At 42.2% G+C, this 23,128-nt stretch overlaps 1 protein-coding gene across 1 annotated transcript in view; it reads right to left on the bottom strand.

Annotated features, from left to right (window-relative positions):
• LOC120032762 (phosphofurin acidic cluster sorting protein 2-like) overlaps nt 1–23,128 on the bottom strand; it is a 100,236-nt gene that overhangs the window by 32,102 nt on the left and 45,006 nt on the right. Inside the window, exons 2-8 of the mRNA XM_038978945.1 lie at nt 16,071–16,158; nt 10,133–10,222; nt 9,665–9,790; nt 5,605–5,767; nt 4,328–4,419; nt 3,887–3,970; nt 321–380 (exon numbers count right to left, since the gene is read on the bottom strand). Coding sequence (XP_038834873.1) covers nt 321–380; nt 3,887–3,970; nt 4,328–4,419; nt 5,605–5,767; nt 9,665–9,790; nt 10,133–10,222; nt 16,071–16,158 — 703 coding nt within the window. The remainder of the gene's footprint in view (nt 1–320; nt 381–3,886; nt 3,971–4,327; nt 4,420–5,604; nt 5,768–9,664; nt 9,791–10,132; nt 10,223–16,070; nt 16,159–23,128) is intronic.

Here is a 23,128-nt window from a genome sequence, read left to right as displayed (position 1 = left end):
GACGTCATTAACAGATATAATGATATATACTTTTCGAAAAAAGAGGCTACCTAGAACAAAGGGTTCTTCAGCTGTCCCAGCACTGTAGTAGGAGAACCCTTTTTGGTTGGTATAACATTTTTCACAAAATGGTTCTTTGAGTGTTCTTCGTTGAGTGAAAGTTCTACCTGAAAACAAGAAATGGTTCTCCGACAGGGACAGATGAAGAACACTTTATGAACCTTGTAGTATTCTACAAGCACTTTGAAGCAGTGGCAGATGAATCCCTTGTAGCTTGTTATTCCTATAAAAACAGAACAGTTGAAGCATGCAATACTAACCTCATCCGTCACTTTGAATCTCTTCAACAGGGCCACAAACTTCTGTTTGAAATTGGGTTGCTGTAAACGGAAGGTGAGATAGAGGGAGAGAGAGAAAGAAAGAGTTGTGTCAACAAGACTACACAAACTACATTTTTTATTATGATCCCCATTAGCTGACGCCATGACATAAGCTAATCTTTCAGAGATGTCAGTGTAACCAACAAAGCTGTTGAGAGCGCAATAAATCACAGTGAAGTTAACACAATATACCTTGAGTCTAGTTTTCACCGCCAAATGTTATTACGCTCCGGAGTGGAGTATCCCCTAGGTAAAGATCTAGGATAAGCTTCCCTTCCTCCAATCCTAACAATATTCATTCATTGGGAAAATGCAAAACTGACCCAAAATGAATGTCTAGGGACAATTTCACCCTACTCCTATTAATATTCTTATCTGAAGAGTGGCAGCATCTCAAGTGTACTTGGCTACACCATTAAAAGTCAGTTAATGTTCACGTGGCTTAGTGGCTTCAACCTCGGTGACCTTATGTGACCGTGGCGTGTTGCATGATTCACCAAAGGCACATTAGGTCATTGGAGAGAGCCAGACGTGTCATTATTAACAACACCAAGGATTATCGTTTGAAGCAAATACCCGGGCCTAGGGAAAAGGATTTGATAGTGTGCGTTATTTGTGATTTATGTTTGTGTGTGTGTGTGTGTGTGTTACCAGCTCCCATGTGCGGGTCTCAGTTTGTGCCTGCTTAATTTGTATCCTTAGTTGGTGTTTTAGTCTGCACAGTGTTTTGGTCTAAAAGTGGATGTTGAACTCATTCCAGGACAACTCTCCTGTCACTACTGCTTAGCAAAGGATTTAGGATTTAGCAGACTGAAGACATCTTCTGTGCCATCCCAGAAAAGAACAAGACTGAGGAGCAGACCTAACACAGACACATCTTAAAGAGATTATAGTCGGCACTTGTTGACTGCACCCATTTGCACTGGCTTGGAACTTTCTAGACAGCACACACACTAAACCTAAGCATGTAGTTATCAGGAGCAAGGAATTGGGACCAAAAAACTGTATTGCATTTAAATGTATTGTACTTACAGTGCCTTCAGAAAGTATTCATACCCCTTGACATTTCCACATTTTGTTGTGCTACAAATTGGGATTCAAATGAAATTAATGGTACTTTTTTATGATCTATACAAAATATTTGGTAATATCAAAGATATATTTTTTAAAGATTCATGAAAAATAAAACTAATATATATTGATTACATAAGTATTCAACCCCCCAGTAAATACATTTTAGAATCACCTTTGGCAGTGATTACAGCTTAGACTGTAAGCAAACAGCGGGAGGCAGGGCTTTCTCCTATAGATCTCCATTTTTATGGAACAGTCTGCCTACCCATGTGAGAGACGCAGACTCGGTCTCAACCTTTAAGTCTTTACTGAAGACTTATCTCTTCAGTAGGTCATATGATTGAGTGTAGTCTGGCCCAGGAGTGTGAAGGTGAACGGAAAGGCTCTGGAGCAACGAACCGCCCTTGCTGTCTCTGCCTGGCCGGTTCCCCTCTCTCCACTGGGATTCTCTGCCTCTAACCCTATTACAGGGGCTGAGTCACTGGCTTACTGGTGCTCTTTCATGCCGTCCCTAGGAGGGGTGCGTCACTTGAGTGGGTTGAGTTACTGACGTGATCTTCCTGTCTGGGTTGGCGCCCCCCCTTGGTTTGTGCTGTGGTGGAGATCTTTGTGGGCTATACTCGGCCTTGTCTCAGGATTGTAAGTTGGTGGTTGAAGATATCCCTCTAGTGGTGCGGGGGCTGTGCTTTGGCAAAGTGGGTGGGGTTATATCCTTCCTGTTTGGCCCTGTCCGGGGGTATCTTCGGATGGGGCCACAGTGTCTCCTGACCGCTCCTGTCTCAGCCTCCAGTATTTATGCTGCAGTAGTTTATGTGTCGGGGGGCTAGGGTCAGTTGGTTATACCTGGAGTACTTCTCCTGTCTTATCCAGTGTCCTGTGTGAATTTAAGTATGCTCTCTCTAATTCTCTCGTTCTCTCTTTCTTTCTCTCTCTGAGAACCTGAGCCCTAGGACCATACGTCAGGACTACCGGGCATGATGACTCCTTGCTGTCCCCAGTCCGCCTGGCCTTGCTGCTATTCCAGTTTCAACTGTTCTGCCTGCGGTTACGGAACCCCTACCTGTCCCAGACCTGCTGTTTTCAACTCTTAATGATCGGCTATGAAAAGCCAACTGACATTTATTCCTGATTATTATTTGACCATGCTTGTCATTTATGAACATTTTGAAAATCTTGGCTCTCTCTAATTTTCTCCTTCTCTCTTTCTTTCTCTCGGAGGACCTGAGCCCTAGGACCATACGTCGGGACTACCGGGCGTGGTGACTCCTTGCTGTCCCCAGTCCGCCTGGCCTTGCTGCTATTCCAGTTTCAACTGTTCTGCCTGCGGTTATGGAACCGCCACCTGTCCCAGACCTGCTGTTTTCAACTCTTAATGATCGGCTATGAAAAGCCAACTGACATTTATTCATGATTATTATTTGACCATGCTTGTCACTTATGAACATTTTTGAACATCTTGGCATAGTTCTGTTATAATCTCCACCCGGCACAGCCAGAAGAGGACTGGCCACCCCTCATAGCCTGGTTCCTCTCTAGGTTTCTTCCTGGGTTTTGGCCTTTCTAGGGAGTTTTTCCTAGCCACCGTGCTTCTACACCTGCATTGCTTGCTGTTTGGGGTTTTAGGCTGGGTTTCTGTACAGCACTTCGAGATATTAGCTGATGTACGAAGGGCTATATAAAATAAACTTGATTGATTGATTGAGACTCTTTTTGGATAATTCTCGAAGAGCTTTGTACAACTGGATTGTACAACATTTGCCTATTATTATTTTTGTCAAGATGGTTGTTGATCATTGCTAGGCAGTCATTTTCAAGTCTTGCCATAGATTTTCATGCCGATTTAAGTCAAAACCAGGCCACTCAGGAACATTCAATGTCGTATTGGTAACTCCAGTGTATATTTGGCGTTGTGTTTTAGGTTATTGTTCTGCTGAAAGGTGAATTTGTCTCCCAGTGTCTGATGGAAAGCAGACTGAACCAGGTTTTCCTCTAAGATTTTGCCTGTGCTTAGCTCTATTCCGTTTCTGCTCGTGGGCTACCCCTGCCAATAGAATTCTACTCCGTTGTGCTCTGGCTCTGCCTAGAACAAAATCACAGACTCAATCTTGCAAAGTTAGATTTGTTTTGGTTTGTTGCATTGAAAAGGGGCTAATATAATGTTGATTCAATCACAGAAAAAGCTTGAATCTATATAACGCAAACGAATGGGACGAACTCAGTGAAGTTCAAATCTCTTACGTCTCTGCGCGGAATGGCATTTCTTCTGAGTGGCATGCATAGAGGAGAAGCGCGGCCACTCAGGGCTCTATGCTGGGGCTATTCTCATTCTAGCACTAAAATAAACTCACAAGCTAGGTTTGATGTGTATTTGAATGAATTTATCCAACCACATTGTAAAGTTGTTGATATAGAGAGGCTCCCCCCATCCTTACTCTTGTCATGGATGTCGTACGAATCATTTTCCTCCGGTTTTTCTTTGGCTTCCTTTGCACATCCTCATCCTCATCGTACAGGTCCTACAAAAGAGAGCGTTTTGTGTCATAGAGAGCAGTGTTTTTACAACCCATGGGAATGTACCTTTTTGTTCCAGCCCAGCACTAACACACCTGATCATCAAGATTAGTGGAATCAGGTATGTTAATGCTGGGCTAGAACAATAAAGTGCAGTTCTGTGAGTTATCGATTGAAAAACACACAGCCAATGACATTTTGGTCTATAACTACAACTAGAACCCAGGAGAAATAGTATGCAGGGATTTACTGTATTGGTATACAGTGTGTATTTTGGGTTGTGTGACTGCAAATATCCATTACAGATATTTAGAACTAGAGATCCATCCCAACAGCAAACTGTAAGATGTACTGTGTCTCACCACTGGTTGAACAGCATCGTCGCTAGCTTCCTGCTCCGAGGAGTAGCTGTCGTCGTCATCCTCGGAGTAGTTGTCCATATCCGGGGAGCGATCTGGGGTGAAAGACAGGAACATAAGCTACATGTCAATTCTCCATTCACTCACTGTTAAACTCTGGCAGCCGCAGGCTGTCAGTTTCAGAGGGAATTCCTTTACATTAGTGCATCTGACATCTGTATCGTTTACTGGGCATCCATTTTGGCTCTGGGAGCACGAGGATCCTAAGGGAACATCAGGTGCCAGGCTGTAAATGCCTTAAGAATCACTGAGATTAATATCCTCCATTTCCCCTCAGTAACATTAGTCCTAATGTACTTAAGCTGTCATGGTTAGGGCTATAGGCCCCGGTAGTAACGGTGGTCTGTGGACACAGGCAAATACACGGGCTATTAGTGGGTCTGTGGTGGGCTTAATGCACTTCAGTAAATAGATTTTTAAGTAGTGAATGTATAGAAATCTCTAGTGACACAAGGATGACTGAAACATTGAGACATTGAAAGGCTACACAAAATACATTTCTTTCAAAATAATTTCTTTTTTAGAAAAGTTAACCTCAGCCATTCTGTGTCATGCCCTTTGTGAAAACGAGTTGTCAATATAGAAACAAATGTCTATTAAAATGTGCAATTGCCTGGGCCTCCTGAGTGGCGCAGCGGTCTAAGGCATCACAGTGCTAGAGGCGTCACTACAGACCTGGGTTCGATCCCGGGCTGCTTCACAACCGGCCGTGATTGGGAGTCCCATAGGGCGGCACACAATTGGCCCAGCGCCGTCCGGGTTAGGGGAGGGGAGCTTTACTTGGCTCATTTATGCTCTAGCGACTCCTTATGGCGGGCCGGGCGCCTACAGGCTAGCCTCGGTCAACAGTTGAATGGTGTTTCCTCCGACAAACTGGTTGTGGCTGGCTTCCTGGTTAAGGAGGCAGGTGTTAAGAAGCGCGGAGGAAATGGTTTCACTCACGCGACTGTCAGGCTAAGTGCAATGTAAATATGCACTTATTATGCCATTAAAAGCCCTGAGATAGACTAGCGTCCAGTCCAGCATCCAGTCCAAGCTGACTCATGCGACAGAAACAAGAGATAGCCAGAACGGCCCTTAGGGCAGGAGACTCGGACAAGGATACTTTATGCAATTAAATAACATTATGGCAAAACCAACTGTTTTTCGGGATGAATAGCTTTCCTCAGCATGTGAGCCAAACACTTGTAATGACAGGCACTGGTTTCAAGGTCCCCCACCTAAGGCTTTGGCCTTGGTCCCTGGCTGCCCGCTGCCGTCCTCATGGTCAATGGGCTGACTGGACAGGGAATACACGCTGAGCTCGGCCGCACGCACCGGCACCTCCTTCACGTTGCTATGGAGACCCAGGATCTGGGCTCCATCTGTCGGATGCTGCATCACCTAAACCCAAATCAGGACAGAGAAGTGTGTGAGCGACATACAAGAGTTTTTGTGTTCATTGAAACAGAACAATGAGTACCTGAGTAAAATACATGGGCTAATGCAGACGCACACACAAACAAACACAAGCCCATGCAGGCACACACACATTCATAAATTTGCAAACACACACGCACACGCACCTTCCAACTGATGCACACAGTTTTTCTTAGAAACGGGGAAACTTAATTTTCTTCCTCATGTCTCACCAAATCGGATTTGTGCCTCTCACCTTGACAGAAACCCCATCACAGCGACGCCTCTACTCCCACCCCACTTCTCTACGTTGGCTCTAAGCTCTAGGCTGTGTACCAAATCGCATACGGTGCCATTTGAGAGGCAGCCCTGGAGTTTCATTAACCATCCATCACTGGGGCAGGTTGCATCGAAAATGAAAGCTCCAAATGTTCTCCAATCCCTGCTGTCATTCAAACCCAAGGCAAAGCCTGACGGCACTTTGTTCACACAGTCACATCTCTACTGAGTATGACATGTTCTCTGTCATTCTCCCCAGCATGCTGTATTATTCAGGCGTTTGCGGAGGCGGAATTGTGAAACTAATTGCGAGTGTATTGCGGATGGAGACCTGAGGAAATGTAGCTATGGTAGTCCTGTAATGTGATTGGAGGAATGGGGAAGCATGCCTACATCCGGGGGCATGGTTTAATGCTGGCTGGTGGCTGTTTGGAATAGTTCACGGATGTGCATATAATGACATTGGCTTGTGTTCAGTCAATTTCAAATAGTGGGTTTCTGTATATCACTTCTGTTCACTTTATGCATTCGGTTACAGTTCCCTGTTATGGCCAGTTAATAAGTTCCTTCTTGCTTTGGCAACTTTGAATTTAGCACAGACCTTGCTAAAAATGTATTCTGAATTGGAACTGGTAGAGCAGCCTGATCTCATAGACTAGACGTAACATAATATACGTAAATCAAATTAGTATGATGTGTTACATTTGGTATGGTTAAATAAGACAGAAGGTTACTTAACGCAACTTACTACTTTTAAGCTACTATGCAACTACTTAGCATGTTAGCTAACCCTTCCCCTAACCTTAACCCTTTAACTTAACTCCTAACCAACCTCCTCACCTAACCTTAACCTGTTTGGGCTGCAGGGGCAGTATTGAGTAGCCGGATAAAAGGTGCCCATTTCAAACGGCCTCGTACTCAATTCTTGCTCGTACAATATGCATATTATTATTACTATTGGATAGAAAACACTCTCTAGTTTCTAAAACCGTTTGAATTATATCTGTGAGTAAAACAGAACTCCTTTTGCAGCAAACTTCCTGACAGGAAGTGGAAAATCTGAAATCGATGCACTGTTCTAGGGCCTGCCTATTAAAGTCCTTGATATTTATTAGTTTAGATGCACTTCATACGTCTTCCACTAGATGTCGACAGGCAGTGAGAGAAGAAATGGAGTGTGTAACTTGATCTGGGGTCGCATAATAGCTTTCGGCATGACGTGTCACCAGGTTCCTGTTTTCTGGAGAGCGCGTTAAGGGACCTGGATTTGCCTTCTGATAAGCTGTCGTTATGGACGACTAATATCTCCAGCTTTGATTTTATTTGATACATGTGACAATATCATCGTAAAGTATGTTTTTTCAATATAGTTTAATCAGATTATTGAAATTTTTTCGGGAGTTTTACCGTGTTCCGTTCTCTGAGTTTGTTGACGATGGAGAGATTCGCGCCACTTGGCAAGTGTACTTGCTAAATCGAGAGGGAAAAAGGCCGTTCTAAAACCAAACAATGATTGTTCTGGACAAAGGACCCCTTGTACAACATTCTGATGGAAGATCAGCAAAAGTAGGACCCATTTTATGATGTTATTTCATATATCTGTCGTACATGTGAACTAGTAGTTTGCGGCCAGGTTTTGGGCACGCTCTCGCCATAACGTAAACTGCATATCGTAATGAAGTTCTTTTTAGAATTCTAACACAGCGATTGCATTAAGAACTAGTGTATCTATCATTTCCTATACAACATGTATTTTTTAGTTATGTTTATGAATAGTTATTTGGTCAGAATATGTGAGTGCCAGAAAAATATCCGGACGTTGTGGGAAAAAGATGCTACGTTAGCACAATGTATAACCACTGATTTCAGCTCTAAATATGCACATTGTCGAACAAAACATAAGTGTATGTATAACCTGATGTTATAGGACTGTCATCTGATGAAGCTTATCAAGGTTAGTCAAAAATTATATATCTTTTGCTGGTTTGTTACGATCGCTAACTTTTGCTGCTGGGGAATGGCTTGTGTTTCTGGCTATTGTGGTAAGCTAATATAATGCTATATTGTGTTTTCGCTGTAAAACACTTAAGAAATCGGAAATATTGGCTGGAATCACAAGATGCCTGTCTTTCATTTGCTGTACACCATGTATTTTTCAGAAATGTTTTATGATGAGTATTTAGGTATTTGACGTTGGTGTCTGTAATTACTCTGGCTGCTTCGGTGCCATTTCTGACGGTAGCTGTGATGGTAGCTGCAATGTAAAACTGATTTATAGCTCAAATATGCACATTTTTCGAACAAAACATAGATTTATTGAATAACATGTTATAAGACTGTCATCTGATGAAGTTGTTTCTTGGTTAGTTTGGTTGGTTCTTGGTTAGTTAGGTTGGCTTTGTGCATGCTACCTGTGCTGTGAAAAATGTCTGTCCTTTTTTGTATTTGGTGGTGAGCTAACATAAATATATGTGGTGTTTTCGCTGTAAAACATTTTAAAAATCGGACATGTTGGCTGGATTCACAAGATGTTTATCTTTCATATGCTGTATTGGACTTGTTAATGTGTGAAAGTTAAATATTTCAAAAAAATATATTTTGAATTTCGCGCCCTGCACTTGAAGTGGCTGTTGTCATATTGTGGCCGGCCTCGGGCTTGCAGCCAGAAGAAGTTAACCCCTAGCCTAGCTATGATAAACATTAGCATTAGCCACCTAGCCAATGTTAACCACAAAAAAATTGAATTCGGAACATATTATACGAATTGCTATTAGTAACATCAAACAAATTGTAATGCGTAACCTGTTTTGAGTGCACGCGCCTAACAATAAAGACATAATTTAAACTGTAAAAATGAATTCCCTTTTATTGTGGCATAAACACAACCAGTCATGATATTTTCATCTGATTGTCAAACAAATCTCTTCAAAAAGTAGGCGTGTTCGTCCACTCCAAAATAATTCCAGCATCCAAACTACATACTCGCGCCATTTTATGAATGGAAATAGACATCTGTTACAAAACACCAAAAAAGTGTGCCTAATGAGATTCTGCGATTGCTGACAAATTGAGCTTTTTTGTAGCCTGAAAAGTCGGGACAACTTAAATGCATTGGAATGAAGGCTATTTTTATCAAGGACGCATGGCAAACAAATAGATTTTTTTTTTGAAGTACAAAAGGAAAATCTATGCGAAAAGGAGCTCATCTGAAGCCGAAATTCAGCACTACTGGATGGACAGCGCTGCCACATGGAAACACATGGTTTAAACCATGACAAAGAGGTGGGGGTGTTCGTTTCATAGGAAGATTTTATTTTCATATTTACCACTGTAAAGCATATTTACCACTGCATTTTAAATTGATAGGAGAATGGTTAAATCAGCATTTTTTTTGAGACCTCACAAAGTTTGACTTTCGTTGCATTTAGGGGAGATAACGTCTCATTCAGCGGGGCTGAGCCCTGGGCTCCCCCGTAATTCGCACCATGGGCCTTGTTTTCCATAGTTACGGATGTATAACCCCATGATAAGCAACGTGCGTTTGACTTCATATGCCGTTGTGATTAAAAAAAATTGTCACAAATATTAAGCTGTTGTCTTTACCTCTGCCATATTGATGACGCCCACAGCTAAGGTCTTATATCCCAGGATGGTGCGGTTTTTATATCGCTTCCTCCTCTGCAGCATGATCTGCAATCGGTTGGCGTCCCTTTTGAGGAAGTGGGGATACTAGGGGGGACAGAAAAGGGCGGAACACACATTAGGTGTTACAGGAGGTTACATCACACCTTGCATCACTTCTGTAGCCATGACAACATTTTTCTTCAGTCAGTCATTTCTTTGATGCCTTCAGACCCGCCACCTCAGATGGGCTTTGAATGCCAAAATGAGGTGTGGGAAATACACTATAACTAAAAAGGGGGTATGATGTTTACATAGGCACTACCATTACTTTAGCAAAAAGCGCTGTACATCAACCGTTGGCTATTGAAAATATGTATTTCAGTCACATAACGGATCACTCTTTGACACTATATAATAGTTTTGAAAGCCGTGTTAACCTGGCCCTACCTGGAGTGAGAAGGTTAGCTCAAGGTCAGTCTCCATCAGTCCATCTGGAGGAAGGACATACTCGTTGGACCTCAAGATGCGCTTGGAGCCCTGTGGAGGAACATTTAAAGAGAGGCACAGAGAGAATTAGGGATGTAATGGTGACTGAAATAAAGACATTTAGTGGTAACACTTCGACTTTGCAATGCTCCTTTCCCTGAGAAACGTGTATAGAAACTCAAATCTAAAACTCACACATCCCCGTGTCAAAGAAGGGGCGTTTGCCAATGATGCTTCGGGCTTAAGGGTTGTTTCCGGACAGGGTCTTGGAGCTGCGTGTTACCTCAGTAACCGACTGATCCAGCCAATTTAAAAGGAAGACTCAGCGATGTGATGTAGATACAGAACGCAAACAGCATAATTGATACATTTCCCGCAACAACTTAGAACGCTGAGGCACAAGGAATTTCTTTGGTGCCCTCGCTACCACGCTGTGAACAGCGTGATGCGAACACGTGCACAGATACTGTGTGTGTGACTGTGAGAGAGCATCTCGCTCATTTCAATATATCTGGTTCTGCTCGTGGCAACGTCATTTCTTTCCTAGCATGCTCTATCATCTCACCCAATACTAGTTCGCTTTCGTTGTGTATCAGTGGCCGTGTCTGAAACCCATACTTGAGTCCGGGAAAAATGACATTTTATGGTATGTGACATTTCGAAAAATGTAGTATACTTTAAAATGCCTGGATGTCATACTAATTTCGGTTTTGACAACAGCTGATCAATTAGATATATTGGGGATGCGCTACCAAAAGCAATGAATATATGAAGAACGCCAAGAGTGTGCAAAGCTGTCATCAAGGCAAAGGGTAGCTACTTTGAAGAATCTCAAATAAAATACATTTTGATTTGTTTAACTTTTTTTTTTGGTTACTACATGATTCCATATGTGTTATTTCATAGTTTTGATGTCTTCTCTATTATTCTACAATGTAGAAAATAGTAAAAAATAAAAACCCTTGAATGAGTAGGTGTTCTAAAACTTTGGATATGCGACTTTACGTCGTCACTGAAGAGAAAGAAAATTAAGATGTGTAATTTCAGTTAATTTAATGAGATTGTGTTAGATTACATTTTTCCCCATGCATCTTTTTTAAATGTAAACATTTTTGTAAAATGTTCTCTTTTTACTGAAACCTATTTTAGTGAACACTCGTCTTTCATTTAACTTTGATACTGTCCCAAGATGCACAGAAATGCAACAACAATACATCACAAAATGACAAAAACAGGGTGTCTTTCACAAAACATTTAGCTAGTATCTTAATATTGGTCATTTCATATCGATTATACATGCAAAAATGCTACATTATGCAATTTATGTGGTTACTCATGTTCATCGCTGAAATCTTTTAGTATGCTGTAAGTTTACCCCTGCACTTCCACTTTGGAAGGGCCTGTAGAATTTGTACTTACCATTTACAGTTTTAATAGATAATGTTTTGTCGAACTGAAATACTGTTGTTACTGCATATTCTTTGATATCCTGCAATAACTGGCTATTGAGACTGGGAATTCACTACAGAGCTTTCTTTATTGCTTGGCTTAGATATGGGGTTGCCCTACAGAAATCAATGAATATCGAGAAACAACGCGATCGCGCATGACGCAAAATATAACATTTTATAGTACGTGCATTTTCAGACTGACATAGCTCGTTCTGATATTTCTTAATTTCTTTCTTTTTGGATTATGTGTGTATTGTTTTGTATTGCAAAGTATTACTGCACTGTTGAAGCTAGAAACACAAGCATTTGGCAGCACCTGCGATAACATTTGCAAGTCTGTGTACGGGACCAAGACAATTTGATTTGATTAAGCAGTAGATTTATGTATATATTTTATTTATAGATATTCATTTATTCATTTTGTAGCATTTTTGGTGATGTCCTTTTTATAAACCCAAAGTGGATTTCTGTTCTCATTTAAAAGTGTTTCTTGTTTGTAATAATACAAAATCAGTACATCTACTGTTATACTTTCAACATAAAAGGATGCCCTCGCACATCTGAGCTATGTTATTGCAGGTGCAATACATTATCATTAGTAGCCTAGCTATAGTTGGCTAGATCAACTAATAGAGGCCAAGTCTTTGAGTGCTGGCTTGATCAGACGAAGGTGGTTAGGGATATGGCTGATGAAGACGGAGTCTGGTGATGATCTTGTAGAGGGCTACTCCGGGAACCAGCCCGAGTCGTGTACCCACTGGACTTCTCCGTCACAATGTCTGACATCCACTTGCGTGATTCCTCAGCAGCTCTGGGCACCAGAAAGCTCACCACACACAGTTCAGAGTAGTAGCTAGCCAGTTGCCCTCATTACGAGCTCTCTGCATCATTCCTCTAATGCATCTCCCCATTCCTCTCAAGCTTCAGGTGACTTCAATTGATGCATGCTTAGGCCTACGGTTAACTCGAGTTTACTCCAAATTAGTGATGCACCGATATTACGTACCGATATTTCCTTGCCCCAAAAAAATGATACAGATAACCGAAATAAAAACATTTTGCGGCCTTTTAAGCATTCTAGTACATTTAAATAGTTCACACACACACACACACACACACACACAGCGGTCTAAGGCACTGCATTTCAGTGCAAGAGGCGTCACTACAGTCCCTGGTTCGAATCCAGGCTGTAACACATTCGGCCGTGATTGGGAGTCCCGTAGGGCGGCGTACAATTGGCCCAGCGTCGTCTGGGATTGGCCGTCATTGTAAATAAGAAGTTGTTCTTAACTGACTTGCCTCATTAAATAAAGTTTACACACACACACACACACACACACACCACACTGACCAAAAAGTTATTTTGTTTGGCATTTACGTATGTCCCCATTACCAGTAAAACATTATCAAAACCTATTTCTTTCACTTATTTACTGTGCTGTTTTGTTGTTCATTTGTTCAGTCGTTTCATTCTCAACCCGGATTTCCTCACACAGGTCAAGCAGTGAAGTTTCAGCTCGTTTGTCCGTGGCCTCTTCCTCGGTGCACACTGTTTCCATATTGTCCAGCTGTGTATGCAACATTTCACGTAAACCCTGTTTCTTGTCTGCATCGAAGTAGCGGTCCTTGTACATGGCATCGAGCATGGTGGCGACACAGTAAAGAGAATGCCACCGAATCGCTTGTTCAGAGCCTGTGTCGGCAGTTCTGTTGAGTAGGCGTTTCAATGCCATGACAGAGGGTATCACGCCTGCTGCAGGAGCAGTCGATGAGCATATTTTTTGAGTTAGTTGTTCGACTGGAGCTAGCTAGTGTGTTCATGTTTCAAACATGTTCTCAAATGCCATTGAAATGGCAGCAGCGGTATGACAACCAGCACATTCATGAGCATGCAATACGACTTTCCTCAGTACGAAATCCTCGACGACCCACTGTGCTGTCAGACTCAGCATGCTCATGCGGCTGATATCGCTGGTCCAAATGTCAGTCGTGAAGCTAATTGCAGTGACGCCATCACTGTGTAACTGCGGTAGGGCAACATCTGAAAAATAGCGCACCGTGTGTACCGGTGTTCGACCAGTCGGCAAAAGCCAACATCCCCCACGACAGAGAACGGTTGATTGTCAAGGGCAATGAATTCCATTATCTTGGCTTTAATGGATTTCCCATTTGAGTTGTCTCGCTGAAATGTTCTTACTCTTTCAAATGACTGCTTGACTTGTTGACCGCTCGATCCACAGCAGACATTCTGGGCTAGGTTAGGAATGCTGTGTTGCACGTGTAGCTCTACATGCACGCCATGTACCTACGTTTATATAGGTATGCACGTCAGCTTTGACATCAGTTTTGCACTTTGGGGTCAAACTAGACATCGGGCCGATACAAATGTTGGCATTTTTTGCCAATATCGGCCAATTACGATATGTTCACCGATATATGGTGCATCCTTACTCCAAAAACGTTTTTCCAAATGCTACTTAGTTAACAACACTCTGGCACTCCGCTGTTAGTGAAAGATCACTGGGTGGAGCTACAGACAATCCTTTCCGGTTCATATGCGAAGCCATAACTGTTGGTGCATTCAAGACAACAGGGAAATCTGAAGAAAAAACATGCTCCGACTGGGAAAAATATTTTTGAACAGTCATCCAACTCAGATGAAACTCGGCATCCTACTAGAGCTGAAGATCACCAATGTCACGATTTTCCCCAGTCTGAGCTCATTTTGTTTCCGAGTTCCCAGGTGCACTTGCGGCCGTGGCATACTACAGCATTCTAAACAGTACGTGCTAAATAGTACGTAGTACGATTAATATGTATGCAGTTTAAGTAAGTAGTAGGCAAGCCAGAATTAGGACACGGCTAGTGACATGCAGGAAAAAAATTGTGGCAAAAGCTTATTTTCTTTCTATCACGGTCAGTTAGCGCTTCACTAACTCTCCATGCGTCTGCAACCAAAGCTATTGGCTAGCTCAATGACCATAGAATTAACTCATTTCTGAAGGTGTTCAAAAAACTGAAAGGTCCTAAAACAATTACGCATTATCGTGTTTTAACATACGGAACAAAACCGCCACAATCTTCTGAGTTCAGTAGCTAGAGATACAGAGTGACCCAAGAACAAACATTTTTCACACTCTTTTCCCTCCTGTCAAATGGGGAATACAGAGCAGTCGAGACCCGTCTTAACTCCTGCCTACGCCGCAACTTTCGGTTCTTTTGTGTTGCTGCTCAACATGCTGTCATCAGAGGATCAGATGTGGCCATTTAAGTCCCTTTTCTGACAAGTGGCAGGTAGGCGGCTGAGACAGGCGCTAGCTAGCCATCACAATCAACACAGGAAGAAAGGAATAGTTTCTGAATAGTACAGAGTTACTTGAGGACAGCGCAGCGGTGGGCAATATTGACTGACACTTCAGGGTCTGATAGGGAACAGCCACCGAAGGTTTTCTACCACCTGATGAACTGTAACTGTCATGCTGACAAGTTTAAAATCTCTTGAGGTTTGTCTTCCTTCACAAACACCAGTGACCATGTCAAAAATGTTCAGACCTGTTGGGCCCCTCTTAGATTAAAGTGCAATTTATTTATGTATTGACAAATCAATCCAACCAATGTAGTAAAATGTCAGATCTCTGTGTGTATCTGAAAGTTAAGCTTGCCATTTACAGTATATAAAATTATTGCAAAGATTTTTGATAATCTACCTCTCAATACTCATGTAGTGCATAGTGAAAATGACCAGTGAATTTACCACCAGTAATTAGAGAGAACAGAAAGAACACAGTTCAACCACACAATGCTCTCTCTCTCTCTCTCTCTCTCTCAGATTGCACAGAACCCTGAGCAATACGCGAGCACTGGGCAGTACCGCGGGCCAAAGCGACTACTTTAGAATGCACAGTGCCCCAAGTAACGGTCGGACATAACTGTATTATTTTTCCATTTTCTCTCTGTACCTATTGAACAAGCCGTCACCTTGGTAACCGCTCGGGCAGTCCTCAGACTATTGAGCTTAGTGGAAGGAGAGATTCTGGGGGAGGTTGTCAGGTGTGAAAGGAAAAGTATGTCGCAATTCTGCCAAGATGCATGAAATAAAGGACGTACAAAATATATGCCATGGCTTCAGAAATAGCTTGTAAGGAGGACCACAGAGAAGTGGAAAATATTTCCGATGTTGGCCATTAGCTTTTGTTAGTTATTTCCATATTTGAGTAAATTGACTATTAGTATTGACCTTGATATAGTCCTTTGATTTTGTTGTTTATTTCAGAATATATTATCAGTCAAGTGATGCAAACAGTTGTTACCAAACCATCCCTTAACACAAGACTTCAATGGTCAACAGCAATCCAACTTCCTGTGTTTTTATGGACACTCCATTTGATACTAATACAATCCGAAGGGCGTTACTTAAAATCGCCATAATCTTCTTAACCTGGACTCACCTGTATTTTGACAGCTATCACCACTGAGCTAAGCTCCCGGTCCAATTCTTTGAGGACAATCAGCTTCTTGAGGGTCAGGCTGCACAATCTGTGGTCAACAGGGGAGACATGGAAGGGATTTCGTTTAGTTTTATTCATTTAGATCAGTGGTTCCCAAACTTTTTATAGTCCCGTACCCCTTCAAAACGTTCAACCTCCAGCTGCGTACTCTAGCACCAGGGTCAGCGCACTCTCAACTGTTGTTTTTTGCCATCATTGTTAGCCTGCCACACACACACACACACACACACACACACACACACACACTATTCGATACATTTATTAAACATAAGAATGAGTGTGAGTTTGTCACAAACCGGCTCGTGGGAAGCGACAAAGAGCTCTTATAGGACCAGGGCACAAATAATAATAATCAATCATTTTGCTCTTTATTTTGCCATCTTACATCTTATTTGTTCATCAAAAATTGTGAATAACTCCCCACAGGTTAATGAGATGGGTGTGCTTGAAAGGATGCACACAACTCTGCAATGTTGGGTTGTAAAGGAGAGAGTCTCAGTCTTAAATCATTTTCAACACAGTCTGGATTATAATTTAATGCATAGACATTAAAACCAGGCAATTTAAACAGTCCACAGCTGTATTTTTTTTTAAGAAGCCAATGATCATCTGTGGCCAAATCATGCTTTTTGATCTAGTAGCATATTTTGAATTATTTTTTGTATAGACAGGAGGGGCTAATTAGGCTATATAATTTTGGCAATTTAATTCAATTACTTTAGGGGAAGCTTAGCTCGTGGACACGGTGCCTATGTCTGTAGTACACTTATGAAGGAGTTTTCCAAACAAATGGCCACTGGATTGAAGCAAATAATCACGATCCTGCCAGGTAGCTACCTTGTAGTTACCTTTTAATTGCATTTCCATCTACTCTAAGACGTTTAGGCGATCATTAGCGTCGCTAAAGGCTACACAAAGTGGTAGACATAGGCCCTACCCGCGCTGAACACACAGACAGGGGTTATTCCCACGCTGTTGTTTCCTCTTCAGAAAGAAAAAATGTTTCTGATAAATTGCACATTACTGTTTGAATAAATCATCATAATCAAAAATAAAAAAGCTAATTATGAGCCGTAAACTAACGTGGCCAAGTCCATTTTTTGCCCTGGCACCCTTGCAATCAATTAAAAATGTGTGTCGCACTGCCAAGTCAAACAATGCGACTGTTTTAGCAGTGTCGAACACTGTATTGAGACCTAATTAGTTCTCCGTCATTAATCTAACGGCTCAAGGAGAGGATATGCTCTTGGATCGTTGGCTTACATAGGCTTATTACAATATAATACTGTTCGTTAATGAATGGTTATGAATCCCTATTTTGAATTTACAAATGATAAAAAAATGCCTATAATGTGTAGGATTTTGAATGTTTTATATTGCTAATAAATCTTTTCAGGCTTTATTAAAAGTGGGTACTGGCAAAATTTGGAGGACTTAACTTGTGTGAACATGACTCATCCAATAGACTGAGGCGCTCATGCCTGATTGTTGATTATTGGTTGAAAAGCCCTATCCATGAGGAAATAAAAAAAGACATTGTTGGCGAGTCTAACATTAACACGACCCCCCAAAAAAACTAAACCTCAAACGTATGAAAACAAGGTAGCAAATCAAATCAAAAAATCTGCAAACATGCTCCGAAGAGAGATCTTTTGAATAATCACAACATTTCAAAACACAATAGGTCTTCGGTCAGGAGACCGTGAAACCAATGTACGCAGGCAGAACATGAAAACATGACAGGAAAGTAGGTTAACAAAACAGATAGTCAGTTCAGACCTGAATACCAGTGCTGCTGTGAGCTTCATTCAAATCCCACAGTGGCCCTGAGCTCTTCCTTTTCCCCTCAGACTGTAACTTTCCCCAAATGGCACCCTATTCTCTACAGTGCACCGTGGGCCCTGGTCAAAAGTAGTGCACTAAATAGGGAATAGGGTGTCATAGGGCTCTGGTCTAAAGTAGTGCACTAAATAGGGAATAGGGTGCCATAGGGCTCTGGTCTAAAGTAGTGCACTAAATAGGGAATAGGGTGCCATAGGGCTCTGGTCTAAAGTAGTGCACTAAATAGGGGAAAAGGTGCCATTTGGGATGTAGCCTTTATGGAAGTACTGCATTGCCAGAGTGCGAGTCATACAGGAAGCTAGAGACGGCTCCTATTCTTCCATTCTAGTGCATTTGGAGGAGAAAGTAGAGCTGGGGTTGAATGAATGTGTTCTCTCTCTCCCCTTTTCACACTCACACTCTCTGTGATGGGGTGGCAACCTTGGTCAGCAGAGTAGAAACACATTCACGTTCCAATTCCCCATGACTACAGACCCTTACTCCAACACATACACATGCACAAAAACAATACAATGGAAATGCAAGCACTTTCAACAGACTTACACTAAAATAAACACACATCCTCTGACCCACACACAGCTACCCCCCCCCCACACACACAAACACACACAACCGAGGGGAAGTTGGGGTCACAGTCTGTCTTTGAGAATTCTGACTTGTCTGGAGTGTTAGTTGACAGGCAAACACAAACAGGCCGATTCAACATCCAGTACTGACAGCGCAGGCACACGCACAGACCATACAAAACACAAATACACAAACGCACCAAAAGAGATGCACACAAACACACTTGGACACAAAGGGTCTGGAATGTTCAGACGCAGTGACGGAAGAAACTTTGCGCTAACTCAGCACAAAGCCAGACCACCTGATTGAATGCATTCTATACTGGCCATTCATCAGAAGGACAGAGGCAGAGAGAGAGAGGCAGAGAGAGAGAGCGAGAGAGAGAGAGGCAGAGAGCGACGAGAGGGGTGGATGGACAGAGAGATGAAAAGAGAGGGCTAGGTGGAGGGAGATTGAAATGACTGGACATTCAAAGAGAGGCCATGTGAAAGAGATTCAGTATATTTACAGGAAATACTCACTCACTGCAGTACACTAAAACTATCACAGTACCATAGAGGCACAGAATAAGTTAGAGGAAAATCAAAAAGAAATGGAGGAACATATTCGAGAAAGATCAAGTGAAGTATATTATTAAATAAAGCGAACTGGATGGAATATAGGGGGAAAATTCATCAAATAGAAATGCTACCAAAATAATTTGCGATGATTCACTAAACAACATTTTGAAAGAGGAAGCAAAGTACTTAAAATAAAAAATCTATCAAATAAAAAGCTATCACAGTGCAGTAGAGCAATGCTTATGTTGAAAGCCTCAAAGCTGATCTGCTAAAATGGCATATTTGCTGGGGATATTGTGCGAACAAAATAGTTCTTGTTGGATTAAACACACAGGGAACACACTTAATGTGTTGTGAAAAGTGTTATGAAATTTAATGTAATATTTTAATCTGCATTTTAATCTCTGGAAAAAATTAAGAGACCACTGCAAAATTATCAGTTTCTCTGGTTTTACTATTTATAGGCATGTGTAAACTACTGAACATTTCTCCCTAATTCCAAATAAAAAATATTGTAATTTAGAGCATTTATTTGCAGAAAATGACAACTGGTCAAAATAACAAAAAATATGCAGTGTTGTCAGACCTCGAATAATGCAAAGAAAATAAGTTCATATTCATTTTTAAACACAATACTAATGGTTTAACTTAGAAAGAGTTCAGAAATCCATATTTGGTGGAATAACCCTTTCATGGCTTTCATGCGTCTTGAAAGCTCCTCCACCAAATGTCACAGTGGGTGCGAGACACTGTGGCTTGTAGGCCTCTCCAGGTCTCGCACCCACTGTGACATTTGGTGGAGGATCGGTGATGATTTGGGGGTGCGTCAGTAAGGCTGGGATCGGGCAGATGTCTTTGTGAAGGACGCATGAACCAAGCCACGTACAAAAACTTGCTCCCTCCTGCTCTGACAACATTCCCCAACTCTGAGGATTGGTTTTTCCAGCAGGACAATGCTCCATGACACACAGCCAGGTCAATCAAGGTGTGGATGGAGGACCACCAGATCAAGACCTTGGTCATGGCCAGGCCAATCTCCAGACCTGATCCCCATTGAAAATGGAATGTGATCAAGAGGAAGATGAATGGTCACAAGCCATCAAACAAAGCCGAGCTACTTGAATTTTTGTGCCAGTAGTGGCATAAAGTCACCCAACATCAATGTGAAAGACTGGTCAAATAAAATAAAATGTTATTGGTCACATACACAAGGTAAGCAGATGTTAATGTGAGTGTAGCGAAATGCTTGTGCTTCTAGTTCCGACCATGCAGTAATATCTAACAAGTAATCTAACAATTTCCCAACAACTATCTTATACACACACACAAGTGTAAAGTAATGAATAAGAATATGTACATATAAATGTATGGATGAGCGATGGCCGTGCGGCATAGGCAAGATGCAGTAGATGGTCTAGAGTACAGTATATACACGAGATGAGTAACGTAGGGTATGTAATCATTATATAAAAGTGGCATTGTTTAAAGTGACTCGTGATACATTTATTACATCCAATTATTAAAGTGGCTAGAGATTTGAGTCAGTATGTTGGCAGCAGCCACTCAATGTTAGTGATGGCTGTTAAACAGTCTGATGGCCTTGAGATTGAAAAACAGCTTCGGTCTCTCGGTCCCAGCTTTGATGCACCTGTACTGACCTCGTCTTCTGGATGATAGCGGGGTGAACAGGCAGCGGCTCGGGTGGTTGTTGTCCTTGATCTTTTTCGCCTTCCTCTGACATCGGGTGGTGTAGGTGTCCAGGGGGGCAGGTAGTTTGCGCCCGGTGATGCGTTGCGCAGACCGCACTACCCTCTGGAGAGGCTTACGGTTGTGGGCGTAGCATTTGCCGTACCAGGCGGTGATACAGCCTGACAAGATGCTCTCGATTGTGCATCTGTAAAAGTTTGTGAGTGTTTTCGGTGACAAGCCAAATTTCTTCAGCCTCATGAGGTTGAAGAGGCGCTGTTGCGCCTTCTTCACCACGCTGTCTGTGTGGGTGGACCAATTCAGTTTGTCTGTGATGTGTACGCCGAGGAACTTAAAACTTTCCGCCTTCTCCACTACTGTCTCGTCGATGTGGATAGGGGGGTGCTCCCTCTGCTGTTTCCTGAAGTCCACGATCATCTCCTTTGTTTTGTTGACGTTGAGTGAGAGGTTATTTTCCTGACACCACACCCCGAGGGACCTCACCTCCTCCCTGTAGGCCGTCTCGTCGTTGTTGGTAATCAAGCCTACCACTGCAGTGTCGTCTGCAAACTTGATGATTGAGTTGGAGGCATGCATGGCCACGCAGTCATGGGTGAAGAGGGAGTACAGGAGAGGGCTGAGAACGCACCCTTGTGGGGCCCTAGTGTTGAGGATCAGCGGGGGGAGATGTTTCCTACCCTCACCACCTGGGGACAGACCGTCAGAAAGTCCAGGACCCAGTTGCACAGGGCGGGGTCGAGACCCAGGGTCTCAAGCTTAATGACGAGTTTGGAAGGTACTATGGTGTTAAATGCTGAGCTATAGTCAATGAACAGCATTCTTACATAGGTATTCCTCTTGTCCAGAGGCAGTGGAGAGCATGCCAAGACGCATGAAAGCTGTGATTGAAATTCAGGGTTATTCCACCAAATATTGATTTCTGAACAATTCCTAAGTTACAACATTAGTATTGTATCGTTTAAAAATGAATATGAACTTATTTTATTTGCATTATTCGAGGTCTGACAACACTGCATCTATTTGGTTATTTTGACCAGTTGTCATTTTCTGCCAATAAATGCTCTAAATGACAATATTTTTATTTAGAATTTGGGAGAAAGGTTTTCAGTAGTTTATAGAATAAAACAACAATGTTAATTTTACCCAAACACATACCTACAAAGAGTGAAACTGATCATTTTGCAGTTGTCTCTTAATTTTTTCCGGAGCTGTATCTCTGCCTTAATATTTCTGGACCCCAGGAAGTGTAGCCACTGCCTTGGGGATGAGGATACTTAATGATACTTAATAAATACAAAATACAGTATCTTTTGTTATGGTTTCTCTTCTCCAAACACTTTGACTTCAGCAGTTGCCCAATACAAGACTAGAAATAGTCCATTGCTACATCCTACATATCCAAAACCAACCTTGGGCAACACTTTTGCATTATTTACGGGTTAGTAACTACACTGTAAAATTAAAGTTAAAGTTGTTAAAGTGTGTTCCAATTTGGATATAGCAAATTCCGTTATGTCAAATGCTTCTTTGGGCAAGCGGCCAATAATCTGCAGCCTATAACATGGACACAACTGTGTGACAGGGGCTACTAGTCTTCAATACATCCCCCCTGTGTTAGTAATGACGAACTGTATCGAGAAGCGTTTTATTCATGCCAAACCCATTTTCTCAGAACACCATTAGGCACACTGCCTGACAGTGCCCAAAGACAAACAGGGGGAGTGTAACGGTAAACTGCACCTCAGACGAATTGTGTTTCATTAGCATGACAGGAAGAGCATGTGCTCCTAAACCCCAATTCCCTGGAGACGAGGGGAAACGCGTTGAGGTAAAATGACGGATTATGCGTAACCGTTAAGCAATCAGCTACAGGGAACACGTTGCATTTGTCAAAAGAATGATTCATGCACTTGGGACTATTAACATGGCAGCTGGTGGAGCCCTACAATAGGCTTGGGCAGTATCCAAATTGTCATACCGACCTTGCCACATTTGGTAATACCGACACTGAACACAAGGGAAGCTATTTTCAAACTAAATGCTAACAAGCACATTGCGAACATTTTATACAGTCTCTGACTGAAAACATTTCAGGACAGACATCTCAGATAATAAAGTTACACACAACTCAAAAATGCTACTCACAGATGGCTGAACACACAACATGTTATATTAGACAGCAAGGCTCTTGATCCAAGGACAACAACCTCTCCCTCAATGTGATCAAGACAAAGGAGATGATTGTGGGCCACAGGAAAAGGAGGACCGAGCACATCCCCATTCTCATCGACGGGGCTGTAGTGGAGCAGGTTGAGAGCTTCA

The sequence above is a fragment of the Salvelinus namaycush genome, chromosome 39 (genome assembly GCF_016432855.1).
Source record: "Salvelinus namaycush isolate Seneca chromosome 39, SaNama_1.0, whole genome shotgun sequence".
In the NCBI taxonomy this organism is placed as follows: Eukaryota; Metazoa; Chordata; class Actinopteri; order Salmoniformes; family Salmonidae; genus Salvelinus; species Salvelinus namaycush.
Note: the sequence above shows the minus strand (reverse complement) of the source record. Positions and strands in the feature narration are given on the sequence as shown.